We start from the raw sequence: 15,164 nt of genomic DNA on the forward strand, positions 1-15,164 counted from the left end.
TATTAAAAATTATTAAGGTCCGATACATAATGGAGGTATAATATTTAAGTCAATTAATCATTAGAATTCATAATATATTAAGGATCATTTCGATACATAATAAGGCTAAAAAAGAGGTATACAATTTAACTCAATTTATCAATAGAGTCCAGAAACATTAAAATCCTATACAAAAAAGGGTTAAAAATAGGAGATATTTTGGAATCACTTATTTCCAGACATCTGTGCCCACTGTGCGCCGGCGGCGTTCACATGATGCCCGATAGATAATATCTGGCCGATCGGCCAGAAACGAACTTATGTTGGTGGGCCGTTGGCAGCGCAGAAAGATCTTATCATGTGGCATGTAGGGCAGGCGGCAAAAGTGGCGCGTTCTTTTGCGCCACTTTAGGCCGAAAATACTCCCACTCGCTTAGTTTCTCCACATGGCCGATTGTCCGCTTCCCACCCACCTGGTGGCTTACATTGGAATGGGGTCATTTGCGGCGGAGGTATTCCCCGCACGCCGAGTCACTAGCAATTGGCAATTGTCATTCTCGGGATGTCGGTATTGTATACAATTTTCGCTTTTATTTCTGGTACGTTACATTTTAAATAGGTTTGCTCGGCTGCGCTAAAACTCCTCCACTTGCTACTCCTCCGTCCTTCTCCTCCTCTTGATGCGATCTGGTTAGGTGTCCGTGGCAAGTCCGAGTGGCAAATACGTTGCGCAAGCGCAACGGCGGACACACATATTGCATTCGGTTTGGATTTCGGGTTTCTTCTATCACTTAACATTAAGAGTACAAAAATACATTGACTTTGTGATTACAACAATCCCAACCTCTTCTCACTGCTCACTGCATCTCCGTTGTCTCCTTAGCAATCGCACGACGCATTTGAATTACAATTTAACCATATATCGTATGTATACATATTATATATATAAAATAAAAAAAAATGTTTAAGGAGAGCCAGAAGTAAAACGTGTTTGAATTTATGCAATAGGCAACAATTAGAATTAGCTGGTGGTGCTGACGGTTTCTGGCGGGGATCGTGTGTCTAGCCTTCCTGGCCGAAGTCCTCTGTGAATTTGCGCAGCTTTGTCAGATCGTCCTCGTTGACAGTGGGTTTCGTGCGGGACAAGGACTTCAGCATGTCGCGCTACAAAAATAGGATACCAAAAATAGTACTTGGATAAATGTAGATGAATTCCAAATCCTTACCATGGTCACAGGCGGTTCGAAGAGCTTGTCGCTGGGCACATCCATCCAGTTCATCTCGACGGCGCCCTGGTCGCCCGGTGAGCACGGAACCAGCAAATCGTCGACAATCTCATCCTTGTTAGTGGGACTCGGACCTGATACCCGCTTGAAATGTGTGGCGGTCTGCACCTTGCGCACAGGCTCCATGAGGGCATCGCGCACCACGATCGATATATCCGCGCCAGAGTAGCTGCAACACAGAGAAAACAATCAGTTAGTTTGAAATTCTAGATATGAAAAGCGGGCAAGGTGGATTGATTTTATGTGGGAATGAATTGTAACGTATAGCCACATAAATAAGGCCACCAATGAAAATGTCAGGTTATATACCCCTCGGTTTTGCCGGCCAACTCCTTGAGATCCTGCTCGGTGAGCACGTGCGTGGTGTTGCCCAGATGGATCTTGAACATGATTAGACGGGCGTGCGCCTCCGGCAGCGGAATGTAGATGCGCTTCTCGAATCGCCGACGGATGGCCGAGTCGAGGACCCAGGGTATGTTGGTGGCTCCAAGAACGAGGATGCCATCGGTGTCATTGCCGACGCCCTGCATTTGCACCAGAAACTCGGTCTTGATGCGCCGGACGCTGTCGTTCTCGTTGTCCGATCTCGCCGAGCACATTGAATCGATTTCGTCGATGAAGATAATCGAGGGCTTGTGCTGGCGGGCCAGCTCGAAGAGATTCTTGACCAACTTTTCAGACTCGCCAAGCCACTTGGACATCAGATCGGAGCTGGACACCGAGAAGAATGTGGAGCGATTGGCTTCCGTGGCGACGGCCTTGGCCAGATACGATTTACCAGTACCGGGCGGTCCGAACAGAAGGATGCCCTTCCACGGTATACGCTTGCCGGTGAACAGCTGCGGGAATTTAATCGGCAGGATAACGGCCTCCTTCAGCGCCTCCTTGGCGGCATCTAGGCCGGCGACATCGGACCATTGCACCTTCGGCTTCTCTATGACAATGGCATCCTCCAGCTTGCTCTGCAGCTTCTTCTTCTCGGGATCGTCGCCGTCCTCATCATCGCTGTCGCTCTTCTTGTCCTTGTCGTCCTTGGCGCTCGACTCGCCGCCCTCCTTGATCGGTTTCTTCTTGCCCTTCTTCAAGTACTCCTTGAGCTTCTCGGCCCGGTCCAAATACTGCAGGCACTTGGCCCGTATCGAGTCCTTGGCCTTCTCGCCCTGCGCCTCATCTGTTTTGGGAGGAGCCAACCATTTTATTAGTATTTTACCAATTGATTATACAAGTTGACTGCAAATATGTTGGAAAGTAATTTACATATAATGTTCTCATTCAAATAGCGTTTTGAGAATATGAAAATTTAATCGCTCAACCTTTAAATGTACTTTCTTTCCTGAAGAAGCACTTACATTTGATGGTGTGCAGGAAGTACTCCACTCCGTGTTCATAAAGACGCAATGCCTCCGCGTAGTTCTTATTTCTGTCCTCCTCGGTGGCCTTGGTCACCAGATCGATGGCCTTCTGTAGTGTGGTTCCGGCTGCCATGTTGCTGGAAAGTGAAAATGGTGTACCAATTAAAACATAAATCTTCAATTACTTTACTTTAAAACGCCCTTACAGCAATGATATCACTTGCGTTGGCAAGTGTGTTTTTTGTGTATATTTTCGGGTTACATTTTTAAATTTCGGTAGTAAATAATAATTGATTGCGACGTCAATGCAGTTTATATGCAGTTTATGATAAACTTAATATAAATGTATCTATTTAGTCTGACCAGAGATTGGTCACATATCGAACGTAAGATTGTATGCAATGAATTCTTAATTCAACTATATAGAATTGAATTATTAGTTTAAAGATAATAAGGATTTAAGCTATTGAACGGAGTTGATAACTATATGTTTGTTTACGACAAATAAATTGGTAGGTATATTGATTTATGCAATGTTTAAATTGTAGTTAATGTAAATTGTTCAGGCTGTATATCCTGTCTTTATAAATATTACAACTATTACTTGAGTTATAGTTGCAAGGTCGACTTTTATAAAAATGACTGAGATCCGATCTATACTTGGCCTATATCCTATATTTATATTATTCAGATGCAAATATTTTGGATGGGATAAATTCTAAGTTAAGTTCCACAATATAGCTTATAGACAACATATTTCGAGGTGTTATTGGCCCCTCCCCATCGGGATTTGGCCTCCAATTAAGGGCGAAAACCTAGGCTTCTGCTTCCTCTTGCTACCCGATACCGTACTCCCACTGGGAGCGTGGAAAATCGAAGATAATGGTTACCCAATCCCGGGGGCAGTGGTAACTCCGATTCCGGTTTCAGGGTCCTGCGGTGACGCAGTTCGCGAGCAAAATCGAATTTCTGGGCATGACTAATGCTCCACACACAGCGGCATTCATAAATCGCGAACTCTGGGGGCGGGGATCTCCGACATTACTCACCTTTATGCTGGCTGACTTGCTCCGAAATCCAGGCAGTCGTCGCTGGCTTACTCGTTGGCTGTTCGACGGTTGTTAAACAAAAGGAAAACTTAACTATTTTGTTGGAATTCCAACGCGAATGACGACGTCTTGTTTTTTTTTATTTGCCAGTGTGGCCGCAACGGGTGCTCGACGTTAGAATGAAATACAGCTAAACATGACCTGCCAGCTGGTCACACACTCTAACCGCGGGCTTTTTAAAATCCAGAAATGTTCACTATTAAAGTTTCAATTTATCTAACTATAAAGTTATTTCAGTGGCCCATCATATTTAGTCTTGTTTTCAAATCATGGGGGCACCATTTAGGAAAAATATTTTCGCAGAAATCCGGAAAATGCAGCTTTATTTTTCGGTTTTTACTCAAAACACTGAGAAATAGTGGTCGTATGTTGGAATGTCATACCTCGTTCAATTCGTTATAAAATTTCCAAAAAGCTGTATTCCCAGAAGAAAATTTTGAACAAAGTTTTTTACAAAATTAAAAATTTTTTTTTTGGAAAATATTTTGGCCGAAATCCGGAAAAATCGGTCCAATTTGTCGGTTTTTTAATCGAAACCCCAGGGAATAGTGGTCGTATGTTGAAATGTCATATCTCGTTGAATTCGTTATAAAATTTCCAATAAAGTGGCATTCACAGCCAAAAAAAAATTATTTTCAGCAAACAAATTGCGAAAATTGGCAAACAAAAATCATTATTTAAAATCAACCGGGTTTTTATAGTTATACATATGGATATTGATAATAGATAAATATTATTAATTTTATAAACAATATTAATAAATGAAAAATGTAATTAATTTAAAATCAAAAAATGTTTTAAATTCATTTCTTTAATTGGCGACTTATCGATTTTGTCGGGCAATCGATATCACAAAGTGCGAATATCGATATAGTTTACTGCCAGCTAGAGGTGGACAAATAATAATTATATTATTTATAATATTTTGGTGGAGAGGAAGTGGATTATAATACAGTCAGCATGGGCGATGTGGACAAATGGATAGAGGTAGTGAAGGAGTGCAAGTACCTGCCGGAGAATGAGCTGAAGAAGCTGTGCGAGATGGTGTGCGACATCCTGCTGGAAGAGACGAACATCCTGCCCGTGAGCACGCCCGTCACCGTTTGCGGCGACATCCACGGTCAGGTGAGCATTGTCCCTGTCGTTATCCGAAGTGCCCACTAATCCGGTTTATCCCTCTGTCCAGTTCTACGACCTGGAGCAGCTGTTCCGAACGGGAGGCCAAGTGCCGGACACCAACTACATATTCATGGGTGACTTTGTGGATCGGGGCTATTACTCGCTAGAAACCTTCACCAGACTGTTGACCCTGAAGGCCCGCTATCCCAGCAGGATCACCCTGCTGAGGGGCAACCACGAGACGCGGCAGATCACTAAGGTGTACGGCTTCTTCGACGAGTGCTTTAGCAAGTACGGCAATGCCAACGGATGGAAGTACTGCTGCAAGGTCTTCGACCTGCTCACCATCGCCGCCATCATCGACGAAGAGGTACTGTGCGTGCACGGCGGCCTGAGTCCCGAGATAATCACCTTGGATCAGATCCGGACGATCGAGCGCAATGGCGAGATACCGTACAAGGGGGCCTTCTGCGATCTGGTGTGGTCCGATCCCGAGGACATGGAGTACTGGGGCCAGAGTCCGCGTGGAGCCGGCTGGCTTTTTGGCCACAATGTGACCAAGGACTTTATGGCGATCAACAACTTGGACCTGATCTGCCGGGCGCATCAACTGGTCAACGAGGGCATCAAGTACATGTTCGAGGGCAAACTGGTGACCGTGTGGTCGGCACCGAACTATTGCTATCGATGTGGGAATGTGGCTGCGATCCTGAGCTTTGAAACGGCGCAGCAAAGGCAGACGAAAATCTTTCTTGCGGTACCGGATGCAGAACGGGTGATACCCAAGCAGAACACAACGCCCTACTTCCTCTAAAACGATGCAATTCCCCGTGTGATACGTACGATACCATACCATACTATACCGATCCATTACGATCCGCCCACTGTTTTGGCATCGTGGCAAATAATCATCTACGCTTGTGGAGCAGCGGAGAGCAGCCTTCGACTGATCCATTTGTATACCTTTAAACGCCTTCAACTCAGAACATCCACACCAAACACTCAAAACAGAAACACACACCTTTTCGTATGGCAAACACATATCTATTTAGTAAGATCAACGTTTAACCTTTTGTTATTTGTTTTCGGCAAGTGAAAGTGCAACACCAAAAAAAAAGTATAGATTCGATTTGTTTAGGAAGTATATCCAAGTATTGTATTTACTGATTATGGATGCTGGAGCAGCTAGAGACATTTACAGATGCAAGCCTTTATATGATTCACTATATTTTGTATTTCACTATATTTTGTATTCCAAACTTATTTATTTCAGTGAACAACACACGAACTATATATTTTGTACATTTTGTATTAATAATGCTTTGAAGAAAATAAGTGGCACAACAAGAACTAAGAATAACCAAATGTGTGATCCCGATCAAAACGATACGATTAAAAGAAAAAAGACAATTTTGAAATGCGTTGTCGGCAATCAATGGGCGATAAATATTGGGTTTGGTACAGAAAGGTAAGAAATGTTTACAATATTTGTATTGAAATTACTGCTTAAAGGGATTGCGGTTGTATTATTTCAACCCATTTATACTTGCTTTACCTTTAGGGAAACTTTATTTACTTTTCCTCAAAAATTTCATAATTAAAAGAACACATTTCAAAAACATCATAGTAAAAGCATGATTTACATTATTGAGCTCAATTTAATTGAAAACACAATCCTTTTATTAAATCTTAAGGATAATTTTCTGGCCAATAGAATCCTTCTTTAAAAGTCCATCCTCCATCTCTTTCTCTTTCGAGGTGCTGCATATAAAGTAAAATTATTATTTAACTTTTTCGCCCCTACCAGTAAATTAAGTCACCAATTACTTCTTTTATAAATATCTTTTATTTCGTTTCGTTTTCGTTCATGAATCATTCATCTGTTTTGCAACATCAACAAATTTGTATATTATGTTTGCATTACCCCAAAGAGCCATTTCATTATTCTAACATCCAATTCAAAAACAATATGTATAATTACAAGACTTTCTATTAGAAGGTAAGGTAAATAAGTGGCATACTCTTTATAGGGGGGGCATGTAATATAATTCATCTTAACTTGGTTTTCCATGGCACCCGGCCATGCTCACAGTGTGTTTGGATATTTCTATGTATGTATGTTACGTTTCGGGGTCAACAATTATCAAAAAAACAAAATAATCACACCAGCAGTAGTGTTAAAAAGTTAGGAATTAAAATAATTCTCAACAATTTTTTTTAACGAAAGAGAATAAAGATTTACCAATCGATTGGCTCAATCATGCATTTATATAAAAAAAGAAAAAAAACTGAGAGTTGAGCAACAAAAACATAGTCAATTATTGTTGTTGTAGTCGTTTAAGTGTTTGGTTTTCCTTGATTTCTATGATTTCCCATTTGCTTGTATGTGTTTTCCTTATCCGGATTCCTTGTGAGCCCATTTTAAAGCTTTGGATCGCATAGGATTCCTCGTGTTTCACAGTTCCCCACCCTATTGCGGCGATATATAGTTATGCTCGAAGATGTCCAGCTCGTTCTGTATATAGTTGGCTTTGTTGCGGAGCAACTTCAGCTGTTTCTGGTTCGTCTCTAGGATGTTGAGCTGCGAGTCCAGCGCCTTCAGCTCGTCGTTCATGTCCGTGGTGGCGGTGTCAACGGTGCGGCACAATCGGGCAAAGGTGCTCGAAAGTTCCCTGGAGAGAGGAAGGCATATTACATCATTAAAACAGTTCAATGGGAGGCCAAAACGTAGGTATAATTAAAAAATATTAGGATTAACATTTGTCCTAATAAGTTCAAATTAAAAAAATTAATTAAAAAAATAAAATTACTTACTGCTGAACTTGATGGCTGCAATTTGCCGAGGTAAGGTCGACGATCATCTTGAGCTTCTTGGTGGCATGGCGCACGTACTGACCCTTGAAGGTGCGCTCCTTGGCGGAATTGGTCCACGAAAGGCGCTCGTACAGGTAGATGCAGCCGTAGAGGGCACCCACGCCCACCAGGACGCGCCACCCAATCGTTTTCAGCATCTGCAAGTGGTGAGTGTTCAGCACATAGCTATTCAATAGCACCTGCTTGGGCATTTGTCAGCACAAGAGGCGTAGAGCGAACGTCAGAGTAAGGACACTTACGATGCCGGCGACGACGAGTCCGCCAACGGTGCCCTGGGATCCAATGGAGGACACCGCGAAGCGTGAGATCAGCGACAGCTGTTCAGGCGTAATGCCAGCCACTACAGGAGCGGGCAGCAGGCACACAGGGGTGGCCTCCACCGGCGTGGTCGCGGGCGTCGATACGCTGTGCTGTAAATGGGGATTCATATTAAATTATAGCAAGAGGTTAACCACATCCTCCCCACCCAGCAACTTACTCCAATACTGCTCTGTCGGTTAACCAGCGCCGGCTGACCCTTCTTGCTGCGCTCACGAACCTTCCCAGTGAAACGCTGGATCATCGCCGCAATGCCCCAGCTGAACTTGAACTCCAGGTCCTCCTGGAAGTCGGCGCAGAGGTTCTGGCAGTTCAGCGAGTACAACATCTCGAACGGCTGCGTGCGCACCACCATCTTGGTGCTGGTGGCCAGGATCTGCTCGTTGGGCACCAGGGCGTGCATGCGGTCGGTCATCTCCGTCTGGGCGGACTCCACGTTCATGGCCAGCGCCATGGAGAGGCGGGCACGCAGGTTGCTGCCCAAGCCACTCTCGACATGGGCATTTAATTCCTTCTTGTAGATGTTCAGAACCAAACGCTCTGGATGGAAGGGCATGTTAAATTCGTCAATAAGCACGCCCAGACGCCAGATCTCCTCGTTCAGAGCCTTCGACACCTTTTCCTCCACCTCCTCCACCATGTTGTGGATCTTCATCTTCATTTCGCGCGTGACCTGCATCATCTGCGTCTCGGTGCCCTGAATGCGTTCGGTGAGCAGATTCTTTTGGTCCTGCTTTAGATTACGAAATATAGTGATCCGCTCGTAAATGTCATCCAGCATCTTTTTCATGTCCCCGGAAACACTCTTGCCACGCGAACTGTGCTGCTGGAATTTGGTTTTCACGGCACTCTGCGAGATGCACTCCTCGAACTTGCGCTCAAAGTCCTGGAACTCAAAGTAGCGTATCTGGAATCCCTCGGCAATGGCACCCATATGCGGCGGATTGCCCTTGGCCTCCTCGATGCGCGCCTGCAGCGTTTCCCTTGCAGAAACGAAGAAAACTCTCTCAGCGGCCTCCTTCTCGTTGCTCACCTTCAGCTCCTTGGTGAGGAAATCGATGCAGCGTTCCGTGTGCTGGGACTTAACCTATCAATTGATTAAAATTATCCCATAAGAAACTATACGTATTAGTTATTTAAGGGTCAGGGCAACTAAGTAGGCAAAACGGGAAAGTAAACAAGAATATTCATCGGCTATAGCCGAAGTGGTTTTTTGAAACTAAAGTGGATTGGATTGGGTATTCGGGAGCCAAGGAAGCGGTTCATTATACTGGGTCTAGCTCATTCATTACCTTAGCCAGTTCCTGGCGTTGATTACAGTGGATAGTTTGTTGGTTGTTTGGTTGGGTAATAAACAAAAATAAAAGACACACATCAACAATAGAGACACAACAGGCATACAAAGTGGTCAGAAATATATAGAGATATATACAGAGAGCCCTGCTTGCAAACGAATCTTTGCATCGTATTTGAACTCTATTTGATTTCAAGTCTCATGATAAAAGTGATGGCAATGATTCGTTTATCACGTAATGACAATGCAGGGTCTAGAAGAGACTATAGACTAACTAAAGGGCTTCGCAAAAGACCGTACCGACTCCTGGCACTCGGGCTCGTTGGCCGAGGCATCCCAGCGGTTGTTCAGAATGAAGATGTTCGGCTTGCTCAGTTTCTGGGAAACGGTGTGAAAGAACTGCTTCTCCGCACGCGTCATCGTGGACTCGGCATTGAGGACCAGCACAAAGACATCAGCGTTGAGGCAATGATTGTCGATCCAGTCGTCCAAGTTGGCCGACACATCCACGCCGGGAGAGTCCACAAAGACGACATCGTCGCGCAGTAGGCTGCAGCGTTCTCTGGGCCAAAAGATGCGAACCAAACTGCTCTCGCAGAGCTTCTCCTGGCACAAGGCATTCGCCAGTTGTTTGATGTTCTACGGTCGAAAGCGATAATTAATTCGAGGTGTTTACACACGAACTGGGGATCCGACTTACCACCACATTGAGCTTCTCATCGGATCCCTCCTTCATGAGATACGCCTCGCCACCGTTGCTGCCCTCCACTTGGCAAAAGCAATTGGTGGTGTGCCCAATGCCGCTGGGCAGGATCTTTTCGCGCAACATGGCGTTGATCACCGAGCTCTTGCCGTTTGAGGTGCGCCCAAAGAAGGCCACCTTCATGTGATCTCGCTGCAGAACCTCACGGATTCCGGCCACCTTGTGCACATAGCTCTCGAACAGCTCCCGCTCCGCCTTGTCCACGATCTCCGCTTCCGCATGCAAGGCTGAAAAAAGTAATACCATTAAAACTTAGTTCACAGTGAATTTCGCCAAAAAAAGGTACCTACACTATGCTTAGATAAGATACACTATTTCATCATATTCCTTACTACTTCATAACCCACTATTTAGGATGTGTTCTGATGGCTTTTACAGAGTATTTGAAATTAATGAGTTTATATACAGAAAACGGTAGAAGGACCCTATTTGCTATGAGGTTTCCCCAACAGTGAACTCACCATTGATGAACGTGGTCGTCTCATGGACGTACTCCTCGATCTCCCCATAAATGTCGTTGATCTTCTTTTTGGCGCGCACGAAGATCTGGAGCGGCGATTTGTCGTTGGATTGATAGAGCCGCGATTCCGGGAGCAGATTGGCGGACGCCGTGGAGCCCGATGGTTGCAGCGATGAGTTGAGTCGGGATAAGGATTTGTCCACCGTATCCGTCGAGGAGGCGTGACGGTCGTCGTCGTCGTGGGCGGGTCCCGTTTGCCCGGTCACCAGCGAGATGGTGCGGTTCAAGTAGGCCGCCATTTCGGGATCCGGTTCAAGATTCGATTGGATTTATGGTAGATGGGTTCGGTTCGTTTTTTTATGGGGAAGAAGAGAATTGCGATACAAAACAAAAGGTATGCAGCCTAGGGATTCGGGTTCGCTCCTCCTCCACCAAAAACTCAAAACTGAAATATCTGTTTCTTGTGTGTTTTGCTATTTGGGGTCTTTGCTCAAAAATCAACGTCACAAAACTGAAACGAAATTAAATGAAAAATTATGACACCAAAGGCAAAATGAAAGGAAAAATATAATGAATAATACAGTGCACGCTCATTAAGGGTGGTCATTCATATATTTAATATATTCGTTCGAAATTAAAAATGTTCCCTTTTTGGGAAATATAGTTTTAGAGATTTCTTTACATTTTAGTAAATATATGCTACTTTACCAACTACAATTGTAAAATAGCACTTACAAAAAGGTTGTTTTAATGTAAAAGTTTTTAAGAAATGAAGATATTATTAATGTATCCAGGTAATATTCCACATGTTTTATAAAACAAATGTTTATTTAATTCATGCATTATGTGTGGATTCGATTAAATGTTTCCCAATTCAAGGGGTTTTAATATAATTAGTCTACTATTTTGAGTGTGCACTGTAGGTGGCGAAAAGGAAAATACCGCAACGCAAATTGCACACACACACACGTGGTCCAATTGCGCTGCAACAAATACAGGCAAAAAGCAATATAATCTTAAGTTTTTGTTTTTTGACAACTTACAGTTGTGTGCGTAAATCGAATTGATAAAGTTTAGTCTTCCCCTCCCCTCGCTCTCTATCGCTTTGTCAACTAACCTGATTGTTGCCACTCTCGCTCATATTTGTATTTGTTTTATATTTATATTTATTTTCCTCTCCGGTGTTTTGTTGTTGCTGCGCCTCGTCTGCTGCGTTTTCAGTTGGAAATGCGTGGAAAGCGTTGCTCGAACTTCCAATAAGCGTACATTTCCACCGCTTGACCCTTGGAACCCTGTTGCTCGATCTAATCGAGCTTTTAATGCTATTTTAAGGTGATTCCACGAAATTTAGTTAATTTTGCCTTTTAAAATGCACATGATGTAACGTCAAGTGTGACCGACGATTTTGCTGCTTGCTTACCTCAGGCTTTAGCGCATTTTGTCTTACTTCTTAATTTGGTATATTTTCTTGCCAGTCAAAAATATGGAGATTTGGTATGTAATTGCAACCTTAAAACCGAATTTGAAAATTTAAATTTATCTTAATTCGGAAATTCAAATATTTGCTACAGTGTCAAATAATAATATAGATGTAGCTAACTGATCTGAAAAGTTTTAGTGCCTAACATTTTCTTATATATAAAAATTCTTTATAAAAATAAAAAAAGAGATCTCCCGTTTCGAATCTTTCTTTGTTTTTATATGTTTAAACATTTTTTAATTAAAAAAAACATCAATTAATGTCGTAGTGTTACCATAAGACAAGCCAGTTTTTTTTATGGTCACCCCGTGCACTTCCCAATTAGCCAAGAAATAACGGCGCCCTTCCAACGAGAATCCATTTGTCATTCAAACTTTGTGCTTTCGTCTCGTGTTTAATTATTTTTGTCCGTTTTTTTTTTTCCGTTTTGACAGTCAAAAGATGAGTCTCCAGGACGAGAGTTTCCCGGCGGACGAGCTGTTTGACCAGTTGAACAATGTGAGTGGTCTGGGTGCTAGGAGCAACTTGTTTTCGGAGCATCATCAGCCGGCGGCCTTCGAGCGGGATCCCGCGCCATTTTTGGAAATCTGCTACGACAATGCGGATGGGGATGGGGATGGGGATGCGGATGTGGCCAACAAAAGTGCCAAAACTTGTGTCAGCGATCCTGTGGGCCGCGATCAGGAGGATGAGGAGGATGATGATGCCGATGAAGGTGAGTGACCCCTGAACAATCCACTTTAAACTTGGTTACTTATGTACATATATTAACACCGGAAAAAATTGTTTGCAATACTTTGAACATAAATGATTTTAAATATATTTTCTTCTTGATACTACTACAATTAATAAACAAGTAACGTAACGAATTTTAAATCTAAATTTTCGATTATTTATTTGTAAAGTTCCTTGCTAAGCTGTGGGTTTTCAACCAATTTTCGTTTTATTATCAAATACTTATTAATAATTTATATATTAACCGTAAAAAACTTCATTGGTCAGCTATGGGTTTTGAACCTGTCTTTCGTTACCAGATTTCATTATTTTCATAATATGTGAAATCAAAATTATAAATTAATTAAATTAAATTCCGATCTTAAGTATGTTAGAGTGGTTTTTGAATTTAGTGCCGACATATATTGACCATATCTTTTGATTCCAGGATGTGCCGTAATCAGCAACGGACGCAGCAACAAGGCTGTGTCCTACCAGGACATCCACTCTGCGTACACGAAGCGCCGCTATAGGCATGTGACCAGCAAGGTGGGCCAATACATAGCGGAAATCCAGGCCCAGGATCAGAAGCGACGCAGTGCGTCGCGCATGGGCTTTCAGCGGCACAGCTCCATGCCGGAATACCTGACGCCCAAATCGCGTCGGACCGAAGGTCACTTTGAGGTGGAGAACGAGCTGCCCAAGATGGATAACTCCTCCCACTCCTACTCCAATTCGAGCTGCAGCTGTGAACGTCTGCTGGCCAAGGTCGAGAGTCTGCAGGAGGATAAGGAAAGCCTGCAGCACGACAAGGAGCACCTCCAGGCGTACAACGACTATGTGCAGGGCTGCCTAAACAAGAAGATAGCCGATATGCTTCAGATGAGGCACAACTTTGAGACACTGCGCACCGAGCTAAGCGATTGCCATCAGAAGCTGAGCCGCTACCAGAACCACTCTGTGAGGTCCTTGAACTCCTGGCTGCCGACAGGCATTGAAAGGGCCACTCAAACGGACTTCTCGGCGGCCACCTGTCCCTCCGCCACCGGAAATGCCTTGGCCCTGACCACGCCCCATCCCCATTCGATGGACAACCTCTCCTTCAACAGCACCGATGGCTCCATTGAGATGGCCCTGCTCAGTGTGACGCCTCCAGTTCGAATTCAACAGAATCCCGGCCGCTCCAAAATGGCCATTCTCCCACAATCTCTGGACTACAGCAGCGTCATCATAGAAGCAGATGGCAGCGGAAACGGTAAGGATCAGCAAAGTCACAGTCGTTTACATGTTTTGTTCTTGATAGCATACAGTCTTGAATACAAACTAAGCCGCGACTTCTTCAGCATAAAACAAAACTAAAAATTTTTGGATTTCCAATTTAAATAGGTTCTTTAATACAATCATATATTTATTATTTCACTTTGAATACATGTTTATTCTTAAAATGCACAAAATTTGCCCCGAATTCTTTAGCATAAGCGAAGCTTAAATGGGCTCCACTTGCTTTTTTAATAAGGTAATGTATACCTTTATGTAATTTTAATGATGAATAATTTTTTCGTTCCATGTCAAAGGCGAGGTACGAGGGGACTCCTCATCTCGGGAACTGGCCAGAAGAGAACCGGCGCCCAACAACTCGGAGTCCAGTCAACCGAGCAGCAACGATTCGGCCATCGAGGTGGAGGGTCACGAGGAGGAGCGGGCCTCCTCCAGGCGGAGGGGTCACCAGGCGGATAGCGGGGGCATTTACTTCTTCGACAAGCGCAACAGCAGGGTTGTCGAGGTGCTGCGCATCAAGCTCAGCCAAAATCAAAGTCTGGACACGAGTCAAAATCAGAGCATTAACGATAGCCAGGCGCATCTGCTAGTCCAGTCGATGTCGTCGTCCCACCGACAAACACATGTCCATCTAAGGACGAAAAGGACCACCCTGGGCAGCCGAATGCTCCGCCTTTTGGGGCCCTGTGTTCGGTGCAGGAATGGTGACCCAAATAGTAGCAACGCCACATTCACGGTGGGACTGCCACCAATGGCGGAGGAGGAGTTTATCGACCCACGGAATCAAGGATAATCCCTCATCCGAAATTTTTTATTTATTTATTTGTATTATCATATTTCGTTATTTTATGTCTCATTAAGTTACCCACGTCGTCAGCATTTTATTGCCCCGTATTCAGTTAACCAACCATATGTGCATGTGTAACCAAATTAAAATCTTTAAATATTTTATAAACCAATTCTTCCAAAATAAGAAACTTGTCGATGTATTGTAGGAGAAATGTTAAATTTATTTCTTTCCGAGTATATATGCTTAATTTAATAATAAATTTGCACATTTCCAGTTATATTGAAAAACATCTAAGTGAAGAGCCTGGTGAAAACTGACCTTCTAGCCCCGAAAGCTAAGATACTTTCG

At 43.7% G+C, this 15,164-nt stretch overlaps 4 protein-coding genes across 5 annotated transcripts; 2 read left to right on the forward strand and 2 right to left on the reverse strand.

Moving 5' to 3' along the window:
* Positions 1-544: 544 nt before the first annotated feature.
* On the reverse strand, positions 545-3,825 carry LOC108050057 (vacuolar protein sorting-associated protein 4). Its single transcript, XM_017131544.2, has 5 exons — positions 3,667-3,825; positions 2,615-2,754; positions 1,575-2,436; positions 1,206-1,434; positions 545-1,143 (listed from the first exon to the last, which is right to left on the reverse strand). Exons 2-5 carry the CDS (start codon positions 2,748-2,750, stop codon positions 1,042-1,044), a joined length of 1,329 nt encoding a protein of 442 aa, XP_016987033.1. The 5' UTR covers positions 2,751-2,754; positions 3,667-3,825; the 3' UTR covers positions 545-1,041.
* Positions 3,826-4,602: 777 nt separating this feature from the next.
* LOC108050024 (serine/threonine-protein phosphatase 6 catalytic subunit) lies at positions 4,603-6,263 on the forward strand. The gene is made up of 2 exons (XM_017131505.1): positions 4,603-4,851; positions 4,913-6,263. Exons 1-2 carry the CDS (start codon positions 4,687-4,689, stop codon positions 5,657-5,659), a joined length of 912 nt encoding a protein of 303 aa, XP_016986994.1. The 5' UTR covers positions 4,603-4,686; the 3' UTR covers positions 5,660-6,263.
* A 405-nt stretch (positions 6,264-6,668) lies between these two features.
* LOC108050022 (transmembrane GTPase Marf) lies at positions 6,669-11,973 on the reverse strand. Of its 2 annotated transcripts, XM_017131503.2 has the most exons (9): positions 11,672-11,973; positions 10,556-11,065; positions 10,032-10,321; positions 9,632-9,970; positions 9,330-9,341; positions 8,198-9,124; positions 7,959-8,129; positions 7,660-7,856; positions 6,669-7,517 (listed from the first exon to the last, which is right to left on the reverse strand). In XM_017131503.2, exons 2-9 carry the CDS (start codon positions 10,851-10,853, stop codon positions 7,316-7,318), a joined length of 2,436 nt encoding a protein of 811 aa, XP_016986992.1. In that variant the 5' UTR covers positions 10,854-11,065; positions 11,672-11,973; the 3' UTR covers positions 6,669-7,315. The 2 variants fall into 2 exon arrangements, with proteins under 2 accessions (XP_016986992.1, XP_016986993.1); XM_017131504.2 differs by lacking the exon at positions 9,330-9,341.
* A 406-nt stretch (positions 11,974-12,379) lies between these two features.
* LOC108050001 (protein swallow) lies at positions 12,380-15,093 on the forward strand. The gene is made up of 3 exons (XM_017131479.2): positions 12,380-12,749; positions 13,197-14,003; positions 14,323-15,093. Exons 1-3 carry the CDS (start codon positions 12,476-12,478, stop codon positions 14,817-14,819), a joined length of 1,578 nt encoding a protein of 525 aa, XP_016986968.1. The 5' UTR covers positions 12,380-12,475; the 3' UTR covers positions 14,820-15,093.
* Positions 15,094-15,164: the final 71 nt, after the last annotated feature.

Source organism: Drosophila rhopaloa, unplaced genomic scaffold (assembly GCF_018152115.1).
Source record: "Drosophila rhopaloa isolate 14029-0021.01 unplaced genomic scaffold, ASM1815211v1 contig_3, whole genome shotgun sequence".
NCBI lineage: Eukaryota > Metazoa > Arthropoda > Insecta > Diptera > Drosophilidae > Drosophila > Drosophila rhopaloa.

Excerpts from the sequence above, each read along its gene's own strand:
- LOC108050057 (XM_017131544.2), bottom strand. The coding sequence starts at position 2,750 with ATGGCAGCCGGAACCACACTACAGAAGGCCATCGATCTGGTGACCAAG. Across the intron at positions 1,435-1,574 it reads TTGGCCGGCAAAACCGAGGG|CTACTCTGGCGCGGATATAT; the intron begins GTATATAACCTG and ends TCTGTGTTGCAG. Across the intron at positions 1,144-1,205 it reads TCGAACCGCCTGTGACCATG|CGCGACATGCTGAAGTCCTT; the intron begins GTAAGGATTTGG and ends CTATTTTTGTAG.
- LOC108050024 (XM_017131505.1), top strand. The coding sequence starts at position 4,687 with ATGGGCGATGTGGACAAATGGATAGAGGTAGTGAAGGAGTGCAAGTAC. Across the intron at positions 4,852-4,912 it reads GCGGCGACATCCACGGTCAG|TTCTACGACCTGGAGCAGCT; the intron begins GTGAGCATTGTC and ends CCCTCTGTCCAG.
- LOC108050022 (XM_017131503.2), bottom strand. The coding sequence starts at position 10,853 with ATGGCGGCCTACTTGAACCGCACCATCTCGCTGGTGACCGGGCAAACG. Across the intron at positions 9,971-10,031 it reads ATGAGAAGCTCAATGTGGTG|AACATCAAACAACTGGCGAA; the intron begins GTAAGTCGGATC and ends TTTCGACCGTAG. Across the intron at positions 7,857-7,958 it reads GACTCGTCGTCGCCGGCATC|ATGCTGAAAACGATTGGGTG; the intron begins GTAAGTGTCCTT and ends CACCACTTGCAG.
- LOC108050001 (XM_017131479.2), top strand. The coding sequence starts at position 12,476 with ATGAGTCTCCAGGACGAGAGTTTCCCGGCGGACGAGCTGTTTGACCAG. Across the intron at positions 12,750-13,196 it reads GGATGATGATGCCGATGAAG|GATGTGCCGTAATCAGCAAC; the intron begins GTGAGTGACCCC and ends TTTTGATTCCAG. Across the intron at positions 14,004-14,322 it reads AGCAGATGGCAGCGGAAACG|GCGAGGTACGAGGGGACTCC; the intron begins GTAAGGATCAGC and ends TCCATGTCAAAG.